This window comes from Montipora foliosa, unplaced genomic scaffold, assembly GCF_036669935.1.
Source record: "Montipora foliosa isolate CH-2021 unplaced genomic scaffold, ASM3666993v2 scaffold_412, whole genome shotgun sequence".
In the NCBI taxonomy this organism is placed as follows: domain Eukaryota; kingdom Metazoa; phylum Cnidaria; class Anthozoa; order Scleractinia; family Acroporidae; genus Montipora; species Montipora foliosa.
Window position 1 is genome coordinate 147,501 of NW_027179715.1, and position 12,500 is coordinate 160,000.

At 36.2% G+C, this 12,500-nt stretch overlaps 2 protein-coding genes across 2 annotated transcripts in view; one reads left to right on the top strand and one right to left on the bottom strand.

Moving 5' to 3' along the window:
- The window catches only part of LOC137988224 (uncharacterized), an 8,935-nt gene extending 7,156 nt beyond the window's left edge, over nt 1-1,779 (top strand). The window contains exons 6-7 of the mRNA XM_068834278.1: nt 623-685; nt 1,383-1,779. Of these exons, the coding sequence (XP_068690379.1) occupies nt 623-685; nt 1,383-1,497 (178 nt within the window). The 3' untranslated portion in view covers nt 1,498-1,779. The remainder of the gene's footprint in view (nt 1-622; nt 686-1,382) is intronic.
- A 150-nt stretch (nt 1,780-1,929) lies between these two features.
- LOC137988222 (histone deacetylase 8-like) overlaps nt 1,930-12,500 on the bottom strand; it is a 19,513-nt gene continuing 8,942 nt past the window's right edge. Inside the window, exons 8-11 of the mRNA XM_068834275.1 lie at nt 9,826-9,998; nt 8,977-9,071; nt 3,936-4,041; nt 1,930-3,009 (exon numbers count right to left, since the gene is read on the bottom strand). Of these exons, the coding sequence (XP_068690376.1) occupies nt 2,987-3,009; nt 3,936-4,041; nt 8,977-9,071; nt 9,826-9,998 (397 nt within the window). The 3' untranslated portion in view covers nt 1,930-2,986. The remainder of the gene's footprint in view (nt 3,010-3,935; nt 4,042-8,976; nt 9,072-9,825; nt 9,999-12,500) is intronic.

Consider the following 12,500-nt stretch of genomic DNA (forward strand, 5'->3'; position numbering starts at 1 on the left):
CCTCACCTATCATGATGTGTAAACATGAGGCTGAAAAAATGAGTTTATATGGACAGGCAGGTTATCCCACTTCCATGTAAACAAGCCCTAAAGTCTCACCCCCGGAGTCAATTAAAGACCTTCAGCAACAAATTTTTTGGGCAATACCACAAAACCCCGAACCTCGAGAAACCACGTGATCTTGTCTTTGCCATCAAGTTTCCAGACTACGGTTCGAGTTTCAACTTCAGGACACCGTTCTTGCGGTAAGTGATTTACGGCAGCGTTTTATAGCCAGAGATCAATCAGACCTCCCGTTTGACCATATCAGTCACGTTGTTACATCTGTTTGCAACAATTTTGAAGATCAAATATAAGTTTCGGGAGAATTTGAGCTGTTTGATTTGAGAGCAGTTGTGGCAATGAAAAATCCAAGATGGCAGCGCCGATGTGCATAACAGGAATGGCTTGCTAAAGTTCAAACTCGAGCTAACTTTTAACGGCAAACGACTAACCACAAACCGCAGTTTGTGGAATATCTCGAAAACGTCAGTGCTAAAGGTTTCTAATGGGTTGAATTATATTTTTAGTACACCTGTTCAAACAGTGTTAAAGTAACTTTTAACTTAATTTTCTTTTATAGGGGATTGGTACAATATATTCCAGACACATTTGTCCCACTTCAAGACTTACCACCACACCCAAGGTATTGTTACCTAATTTAACTGAACCAAACAAATAACATTTGAGACATTTTTTGGAGGTTTTTTTTTAATCTGACAAATGAGATCACCAGAATGGAAGGTAAATGGAGAAAACAGATGTCAAGTAAAAAGTATGATTATTCCATTACTTCATCACATGTGTTGTTAATTTAATGGATCGAAATAAGTACAGTTGACTCCTGATAACTCGAACCTTGAAGGGAAATTGAAACAGGTTTGAGTTATCAGGAATACGTTGAGTTAAGCAGTTAGTGAGGGTTCAAGTTTATAATCAGGAGTCCGACTGTATGGAAAATCCTGATACCAATATTATTGTAAGTTCTTCTCATCACCAGTACCACACCTGTCTTTGATATTCATGCAGTTCTACATGTAAGTCCTCTGCGGCCCAAAATATTTCAACCAGTGGTTATATTTTTTTGTTTTGTTTTCCTGTGGGCAATAACATACATGTAGGCAGGAAGAGTTGGGAAACCTATAAAACAGAACTGGACAACAGGGATGAAAAACCTCACATCCCCGCCTTAGCATCTAGGATATGGCAGTTTGATCCGGTCCACAACAGTAATGAAAGCAGTGTTAAACAGAACCATTGATTAAATTCAGCATGTTTGTGAAGTGTTAATGTTGTAAAAACTTAACTATTCTAATTGTTTGTTGTCTTATTTACCGTTTTAGAGTACCATTTGAGGAGAAAGAGAAAGTAAAGGTTAAGAGACAGGAAATAGAGGACGTTAAAGATCTTGATAATTGGCGGCCAGCTGACCCTTTAATACCCACCATGCAGATGTAAATTGAATAATTTTATGTACATAAATTAGATAACAGATTATAGCAAGAAGTGTTCAGTGCAAGTGTTATTTATTTGCAATGTTCTAATCTCAACTTCAACAGTGAGGAACTTTATCCTCCAGCAAGATGGATTTATCGCAAACCCTTCACCTTAACCCCTCACTTCAAATATTTAGGTATTATTTGAGTCAGTTTAAAATCTTGCACTTTGTAACATAGAAAAATGACTTTTTCTCAAGTACAGCCTACTATTTAAAAAATGACTGAAAAAAAAAGTGGTCAATGTCATAGAACAACTTTTGTAATTTTTAGCCTAAATGCTAGTGGTAAGCCTGAAAAGCAGATGCGTGACATATTTTCCCACATACAATTCAATGCTTCAAATAGTTTATGGATATATATATATATATATATATACCGGTAAATGACAAGATACTGTGCAACAAGATTTTTAATCAGAAAGTTTTTTTTTACATGTACATTGAAAACTTGCAACAATGTGAAACTCAATTTTTTTTACAAAGATAATATTGGAAACTCCAAGGTACATATGTAACATTGTTTCTATACTTTTTTGGTCCAAACTTTGGGAATTTTTATAATAAAAGTACACCAACTTGTAACCCCCAAAAACTGGCTCAAATAAATTTTCACTTTGTTCAGGGTACTTTTTGTTTTGTAGAAAACAACTTTTGTTTAATCCTAAAACTTTCTGTGCACTGTTAGCTATAGAGTTATGACGTCAATTCAAGAACTATTTGAATTGACATCCTTTACATCTCAATGGAAAGTGAAGTACCTCATCCAATTTGAAACCTTCTTAGTACAGTTTACAAGTCATTTTGCTGTCAAGTCAGAAGTCATGTGACCATCAAAATACCATATGTACATGTAGTGTAAAGGTATGACAATTTCAACATCTGTTTCTCTCACTTCTGTTGTGTTTTCCCAAGTGTGTGATAAACAGTTTCCTGAACTGACGTCACTTTCCCCGTTTGTTGATTGTCAGACTTGAACCAAAATGGTGTCTTTCTGGGGGAATCTAATCTAATTTACTGTAGTTGAAAACAATAATGTTATTAATTGTAGAAATTCAAGGATTTAAGCAAACAAAAATAATTTAGAGATTTGGGTGCACCTTACTGTAGTTCACACAACTTTTGTGGGGGTGAAAAACAAGTATTGAACTCTTTGTTTCTTTCAATAAAATATTTTTTTTCTCAAAAATGTGTCTTCTTTTGGAAATGACTTTTTTACAAATTCTTTCTTTGCAATAATAATCTAAAGAATATCATAATAGTACCTCAAGAAAAAAGCACAGAACAAGGAACTTAACATTTTTTAGTGACTTCAGAGGTACAGTTACATGTAGCTTACATGTAGACGCTCAATTCCATGTGAAGTGATTTGTGAATGCCAAACCCAACCCTAATTGACAAAAACATTAACAAGAATAGGCATGTTTCATGGTCACAATGTTAATTCACATGTCACACAATCTTCTTGATGTTTCCTGCAAGAATTAATAATTTCATTTACCAAATTAAAGTAAATTTCAACTGATTATATCTGCATTTTGTGTTTATAACAGAAAAAGAACAAAATGGTAGTCACAAATGAACAACAGTATGAACTATTATAGTCTACACTACATGTACTGTACATGTAGGTATGAAATACACAGTCAGACAGCAGCAACATGAAAATGAAAGGAATACTGGTACTCCCATTGAAAATAATAAGTATTATTTTCAATGGGAGTATTAAGCTAAAGGTACAAGCATATTCAGAGCTACTAGTACCTTATCATGTATTTTAATAATGTCAGGGCACCTCAGAATCTGCTCTGGATTCTTTTTTTAAACTTTACAAAGAGTTTCAATTTGCCTTTCTAACTGCTTTCTGGGAATAAAAAATGGGGGTTATCACCTGAATTAGCTTTTAAACATCTCCAAAATTTACAAGATTATTTCAATGTTCAAATTGGCTTGACTCCTTAGATTGCACACTGAGCAGTGCCAGAGAAAACAGGGATACCATATCTTATTTCCCAGCAGGGAGGTCCATATTGCAAACAACTGTGACCTACATGTAGGTCTTGAAAATGCACCGAGGGCAGGTTTTTCAGCACCTAGTTTTTTGCTACAATTGTATTTGGATCACCCTTAGGAGGATGATGATAATAACAATAACTGCACCAGCATCACAGAGGTCATGAGTTTGAATCCATTGAAGCCTCCTGAATTTTTCAGGTGTCTAAGAGACAATATTACTAAAATTGTCCAGATACGTGTGAGGATCACTTTAGAATCTACATTTCATAAATAGTAATGATGATGATGATGATGATCATATAAATAATAATACTAATTATTATTATTATTATTATTATTATTATTATTATTATTATTATTATTATTATTATTATTATTTATATACCTAATAGAGTGTTGAAGAGATTGATAAGGTCCTCTTTGCTGTTCATATCCTGTCTTCTGCTCGGTGGAACATCAAGCTGGTAGTCAGGTCCATAAGCCAAAAAGTTCTGTAACATAAGTTGGAAAAAAAAATGAAGAAGTGTTTAAATGTAGATACATGTACTGAGTAAGTAGATTTTTTTTTCATTTTACCAGTTTTAGCACTCCCTTCAATTGCACTGTTGTTGGTTACTCTTACGTTCTGGTCGATCACTTCTTTCCAAGTCGACCACTCATGGAATATGCTTTTCAGGGACTGAGGCCAAATACCACTAAATACATGTACAATTTGCAAATTAACTTTTTTTTTTTGACAAGTAAATATTTCATCTGGCTTTCAAAGAATACTACCCTGTGAGCAGAGTCTCTTTCGATCTTCCTAGATAAGTCGGGTCCTCTTCCCAACTTATCTAGGAAGATCGAAAGAGACTCTGCTCACAGGGTAGCAGAATACTTACGACATCTACAAATCAATACATGTATATTTAAACTAGAGAAGGACCATACAACAACAAAGAAACAAAGAACAGCAAAGAAATGGGAACCGCTATTACATGTACATGTACTTTAAAAAACAGCCCCTTGTTCTCCAACTGAACAGGTATCCCATCTTGTAGAGTATAATTGGTCACTCATCTCAAAACCAATAGCTCTTCTTTTCTACTACCCGTATTTTGTAAACATATTCCATGTGTGTGTGTGTGTGTGTACGTGAGTGTGGGGAGTGGGGGTTGCGGTACTTGTGTGTCAAAAACATGTAAACGAATCGCAAATATTGTAAGGTAATTTCCCTGGTACAGTAAGTTATTGTAACACTTACTTCTATGGCATTCTTTGTTTAATAATCATGATAAAAAACGTCTCACAGAGTTATACTGTTATGTGAGACAGGGCATACTGTCCTATACCAATTGAGGGGAAATTACAAAGGAAACACTGCTTTCTCCTCAGTTACATCTATTTTACAATTCTGAATTGGTCCTGCTGGGGTTCAAATCCAAACTCCCTCACAAAAGTGCACTCTTCACTGAGCCAGCTGGTCTGTGGCACATATCTACTGTCACTCATAAGGCAGCAGATAAAAATACCACAGAGATGATGCTGATGACATTTAAATAGTCTAGCCCTTTTCCCCCTTTTATTGGGTGACATTAACTGAGTATAAATTAACAGAAAAAATAACATTTATAGTAAGAAAGGAAAAAACTCAGACAAACAAGGGAGGAAAAAAGGTGTTTTATCCAACAGGGCAGAGTTCCAACAGGACACATGGACCAGGTGGCACCCATGCCAGCTACCGGTAATTGCTAAAACATCGACAACAATAACAATAATAATTTTATACTAAACTTTAAAAATAAAGATTTACAGAGAACAAAAAATGCTACATCAGCTAAATAAACACAGGACATACAATGTACATGTACTTAAATTGATAAGGTATTAGTCTAAAAAATAGTGACAAACCAAATATTCAAGTTCAAAGTGATTATGAAACAAACTGCAACCAGATATTTGGTTGGTTTTAAAATCAAAAATTAATAATAAATCTCCTCCAGAAAGACTCCTTTATTGTTTCGCACACCTTCAAAAAATGCTGCCAATTCAGGAGATCAGCGAGTGTTGCTGAATTGGAGCAAAGGTTTTACATAATTATCTGAAATGACTACAGTTCAAGCATTTTCAGATGACATTATCTCACATAACAAAGGCAGTTCCTACTCAGTTAATTAAAGTGCTACTATGACCAAAACATTTCTGTGGATTTAAAAACTATGTTAACGAAACACTGTGTGACCCAAGTTTTAAGCCTTGATTTACTTAATTAATTAATTAATTAATTAATTAATTAATTAATTAATTAATTAATTAATTAAGAAGACACCTGTTTATCTTAACTGGAATTTTTCTATTTAATGGTCTGCAATTACTAATTTTAAAATCTTGAGAGCTGGATCAAGGAGAAAATGACATCAATGACTCACTAGTTTACCGTAAGAATGCAATGCATGTGTATACTTCTGAATTAATATGCAGCACAGGAGTTTTGGACTTTCAGGCTTTTAAAATTGTGTTTTGCACATAATTATAATAAGCTGCATTTCCAAGCTGAAATTATAAGCCAGTGAGTAAATGTCACTTTACACCAGATCCAACCCTGAGGTCCAATCGGTCAGTTTTGAACGTGATCAATAATGGCAAACCAAAATGAAATCCAAAACTTAGTAAACAGCTCTCGGATAAAAATCAAAGCTCAAAATTTTGCCAGTCAGGTGTTAAGCAAATGTACACACTTTCAAAATCTGAAGAAAAAAAAGTATGTGATTTTCAGTCATGGATACGCAAAGCATATAAGCAACTACCGTTAGGGGTCAGAATATGCAAATTTGTCCCTCACTCAGATGTAAACTAATCGATAAGACAACGATTTTCTTTTAAGATATGCCAATTTGCGTTTCACTTTCCGAAGTAATGCCGCAACATGATACGTTGAAAATTAATTAATATTTCTACTTTTCTGCGTTCCGATGGGATAGATACTCATTGCTGTCAGCATGTGTTGCTAAGCCATTGCTCAGTGGAAGATTAAAGGTGTCACTGTGCTATGGTTGTGGAAAATTGAAGGCAGTGTGGCCGAGTGGTAAGGGCCCGTGCCTTGATATCCGGAGACGCCGGGTTCAAGACTGCATTCTGACCACGCTCGCTGAATTTGTTTCAGGTAGTCCCTGGTTCAATTTCCTGCCCTAAATAATAAAGTTACATTATTTCCCTTTCATCTGTGTGTGTTTATTTGTCATCAGTTTTCTCAAAAAATTCCCCCAATGCCAGTGAAGGTCCATTTTTGCTGTTGATGTTTCATTCCACCCCATACTCTTCCATTTTGTTAAAACTCTGCTGACACATGCAAATGCAGACTACGAATAAAGCACAATCACATACATGTTGCCCATGTTAAAGGTTTGTGATAGTGGAAAGTCAACAGAGGGTCAACAATACTGTATGAGGCTTCTTCAAGTTAAGAAAATTGTTAAAAAAGTGAATTATAACCCAGTAAATTAAGTCATTGCACTTGTATTGTCTTGTATCCAATGGGCTTCTTATAAAACGCCAGCCTTCACATACTACAAAAGTGAGTAAATCTGCCTTGAATGATACTGTGTCACTATATCAGTCCACAATAAAGCTAAAGAGGATGAGCCAACGACCAAGAAAAGAAAAATATACAAATTTCAAAGAGCAGGGTTAAATGAATTCGAGTAGCTAGAGTGGGATTCAGAGAAAGAATTGATGAGCTCCAGATACTGTTTAGCTTTCCCTGTGCATTCATCTTCATTGTTAGACAATGGTTCCCTGCTAGCAGAGGTCTGTTTTCTTCTGTGTTTACTGGGCTGATGAGTACGGGAAAAGAGACCTCTGCCAAGGGTTGAAAGCATGTGCAGCGGTTACTTAGCAACCGAATCCTCAGGAGATGCTTCAAGTTTGTGTAGGCTCACTTAACAACAGCCGGAATTACTGTAAAGGAATGCACGAGACATAGCGGCCTATGACGACGACGTCAAATGCGCAGGATTTATTTCTGTCACTTGGTGACCTGATGGAATCACTGAAGTACACGTCTATTATCAACTATGAAGTTGTGTATCTCTTCCAGTTTTCAAGTATATTTTGTTTGGTTACAAGTGTACATTGAAAAGAAAACAAATGATGACAACTTTTCTGTTATCACGAATGTCCTTTAACAGGATGACAACATGTAATAATATGTTGTTGAAATTGAGAGGTCAAGTTGATTTAAAAACCACAACAATTTTAAGGCTGTCTCAAACAAAAAGTAAGTCAGCCTTAGTTAAAACAACAAACACAGGATTAAAATAAAATACAAAAAACTGAAGATGACATAATAATGTCTTAAGTTCTGATTTTCTGTTGGAACAGGTGTTCCCAGTGGTTTTATAAGCTGTGCCTTTAACATTTTCTGCTGTGTGCCTAAAATTTTGGCAGTGCGCCTAGAAATATACACTCAGTAGCACTAGTGCTCCCAAAGCCAAAAATACACTTTGAGCCCTGCTTTTAGGTTGTTGTAACTTACTGTAATCTGTTTATTTTCTTTCTTTTTCTTTGTATGTGTGGCAAACAAATAAAAATAAACAAATAAACCTCTCGATAGCTGTGTTTACAAAGTTGAGAAATATCCAGCTGTTTCTGGTATCACCTTCTTGTGTGTGTAGTTGAACAGTGAAGCATTCCTTTTCAATAAGAATTCACTCTTTCCTAGCTACAGTGTAAATGGCTATCCTCTGGTACTTCACACATGTAGGCTTTTAACAACCTTGTAAAAAGGTTTAACTCATGGACCCCTGAGAGTGAGACTTCATAGATTTTGCTCTGTCTAACGCCAGATGACTTTACTCGTCAATAGGGGCGTCCTAGTGCGTTTGAGGTGTGAATGGGTTAAAATACTGATTCCTTTGAGAAGCAATATCAAACACTCAAACGAGTGTTTCATCAGATATCCAACCACCTCGGTTAACCTCGGTTAACCACCTCGCTTCTCAGTGTTTGGATATCCGATGAAACACTCCTTCTCGTGTTTGATATATTACTTGAAAATTTTTGGAAACAATCCTTGTTTTTACCTATTGCAAAGTGACGCAGTCATAGCTGTTTACATAGTTGAGGACCCTTCAGATATTTGAAAGTGACCTACTGTAGTGTAGCCTGCCAACGATAACACATTCTTTTTAGATAAAAATCAAACACAAATTCAGGCAGTATTACCTAACAAGATCAGAAACCAACTGATTGCAACAGAACTCCCATTTTGTAAGCAATGTATGGATCCGCGACTTCTTCATAGTTTTCCTTTGACTTGTTAATCATACAGTAGTGGCACCAAGAGTAATAGCTTGGCCAGGGATTTCAAACCACACCCTTACTTTGACAGATAGACATCTCTAGTCCCACTGGGCAATATCCTTGGGAAGCAAATGTGTGGTACTTACCTCATGTTCTGGGATGTCAGAAGAGAGTGACTGATTGAGAACTATGCTCGTCAAGTATGTCCAACACCTTGCTGCATTTTTTACATTGTATCCTCCTGATTACAAGAAAGAAGCCTTGAAGTTTAAAACCAATTAATGCATTTTCTACTGCAAGACAGCCAAAACAGTCGACACAGGGACAACAAAATCAGAGCAAGATTTACCAGCTGGTTTATTACAAATAAAACAAAAGTATGCAAGAAGAACAGGAACTAGTAATGCTGTACTTGTTGATGCCAACTGAATCAACTGAAGGTCTTGATGAGCTAAATGAAGCTTACTCAGAGTAGATGCAAGGAAATTATGAGTACAATAAATTATTCTAAACCTATCAAGGGTATCTAACAACCCAAGAGGTAAACCAGTGCTGGAGATAATTTTTCTTTATTCACGGGACATATGTCCTTTCAAATCTTCCTTTTGGTCGGACATTTGCCAAAATGAACCGGACATAATTTATTGACTGACAACACCTTGAAGAAGAGAACTCAAGATGTGCTGGTGAGCCCTTTCAGTCCGACCTACATGTATAAGAGTGAGACTTTTTTATTCTGATGCCAGACAATTTACTCATACATTTGTAGATGGGCTGCTTCAGGGATGAATGGGTTATGAAGTAAAAGAAAAATGCATACATTAAAATTCATCCTCTTGTTCAATTCATGCCCTGTCTTCTGAAATTGCACATGCTTTAATGGATCAACGAAGAAACTTCCCTTATACTGTGTAAAAAACTGTCACCCTCATTGCACTTAGGCTTATTATTACTAAATCAAGTCGGTTGGTCAAAAACAGACATTGTAATTTCACCTCCACCTAGTAGCAAAAGTGGTAGATTCCAGTCCATGAGGCGTTTAACACATTCTCCGATACCATGCTGGGTGAGGTTAAAAGAGGCCATGGGATCACCAGCTAAAGTATCAACTCCACATTGACAAACTACAGCTTTGGGCTTGAACTTCAGCTTTACCTCTGACAATACCCTGTAAAAAATACAAGTACAAAGTTGCTTCTTATTCTTGCAGATCTCAAGAGGTATCACTGAAATTTACAGAGCCATTTCCTACAGTAAATGAGAAAGCACATCTTTTTTCTTTTCCTATGCTTGTGTTTGTAAATTTAGGGAAATACTTTGCCCAATAATTTTTTATACGTGCAGCTTAATTAATTAAATTAGTGTATGACAGGATGGGCGCATTTCTAATTGCCCCTGGCCTAGACAAACCTGACAGAAAAAAACACTGGCAAATAACTGAATTACCTATGCTACAAAGTAACATGAATTCATGCCATAACCTGATTTAAAGCCAACCTTACAAATACAAATGCTGCCCTGATATATCTGATGGCAGCACTCACATAAACACTACAGTGGCACTTATAATTATTCCAAATAATCTAGACTAAATGGGTTGGTTAGTACCCACTTGGAGTCCAGACACACTTGGAGTCAGGCAATCTGCTGCCTGCGAGAGGTTCATCAAAAATGTGTGTCAGCTTCCACCCCTCATGAATGTTATTGAAACTAAGCCATGAAACAGTGAAACACCAAACAGTGAAACCAAAACAGTGAAACGAAAGACTGAAACATCATATGCGACCCCACCATACACTGAATAATAACCAACAAAGGTTGGATTTTGAGATTACATATCATTTTAAACCCAGCTAGGCTTAATTAGGCCTAAAATGTTATTGCTCCTAATTTATTAAGATTAAGATTAGGATTCAATTTAAGATTAAGATTAGGAGCAATAATCTTTTAGGCCTAATTAGCCCTAAAACGATATCTAATTGCAAATTAGTATCAGTTTGTATTCAATGTATGGTAGGGTGATAAATGGTGTTTTGGTATTTCATTTCGTTGTTTCGTGGTTTAGTTTTATTAATACCTCAATGTTATCCCCTCCCACACACAGAGTATCAAGAGTGTGAAACTCTCTGGGTAACTGCAATCTGAGTCCTTTAGTCCTTGGTCGGACTAAATGACTTTGTTACTGTAAAATATCAATGTACATGTATTCTGTGACTATGACGTACTGTCTGCTTATTGCTGGCCTACCTGGCAATTCAGTAAATATTGCAAATGTGTAGCATAAACAAGCCTCTACTATCGATTTATCTATCTATCTATCTTATTTAGTTCTTTAAAGGATCTCCAAAGTCTCTGAAGTTTTCCTTATTGACCATAAACAAACCAGCCATACTAATCACCCTTCCTTGAAGTCTTCAGGACTGCACTGTGAAGCGCACAGCTCAATTAGAAAGGCACATGTACACTGTAAGGTATTGTTAGCATCCGCTACACAGTCTGTGTAACTCAGCCCAGGTATTAACCCCCGACCAGCAGGACTTACATGTAAATTCAGTGAACAGGCGGCAACTCATAGTTTCTATTGGCCAATTTATGCATCTGAGTGCCAATCAACAATCACCAGTTTGTAATAACTAAAGCAGGTTGGGGTCTTTAATCGATACGGTTAGTACAGTACTGTTGTGAAGACAATAAAGAAAAAAAATTGCCAGTTGCCTTTAATACAATCTGGATTTGAGTCTGACTATTAAGTGGACCCTAAGATACGGTATCCTACACAGTACAATTAAGTACATGTATAATACCAGGCTATGCTTGACACCAATAATTAATTAATAACCCAATAATAGTAATAATAATAAGAAGAAGAAGAAGAAGAATTTTATATAAATTTATAACCCACTGGCTCCTGGGAGTGGTCACAATTACCGTATTTACCCGTGTATAACACTCCCTTTTTTCCTGCTAAAACAGCTCCGAAAATTGAGATGCGTATTATACACGGAATCCATTGTTTTAGACATGTGTCCCTCATTAGCATATAAATGAAGACACATTGGTTTTGGATTGAAAAGTAAAAGGCTTAACCAAGAGTTAAAAATTTAGATCCACTAATAAATTAACCTTCCTGTTTAAATGAATAACTGAACAACATAACCTTCACTTTTGAGCGATTATAACTGAAACATCAAAATGGCCAAAAAAAACTCAACGGAGTTTACAATGCCGGTCTGATAAATAACGCTCGTTAATTTTGCTGTTATATTATAAAACTTTGCAAAGAACACAACTACCCACTACAGATCCCCACTACATGTTACTGGAAATATGGACAAAACGCCACTGATCTTCGATATGCTGCTGAACCGAATGGATCAACATTACACCGCAGAGAAGAACTGTCACGACAGGAAATGAGAAGAATTATGCAACTGGTTTGTTGGTGTTAGTGCTGGTGATGGATTAAAATTAAGACTAGTGGTGATTTTCAAGAGGAAAACGGTGTCTAAAGTTGAAAACAAGCACAGGGTTATCACCAACGCCCAAGAGAAAGGCCAAATAAAGAGTTTGGCGTGCTCCATGTGGTGGACTGGGGAGACAAAGAAGCCTGCTTGTTTATGCTTTCGAAGCTCGTGTGACGGAAAGCATGAAAGCAGCATTTGCAGATAAA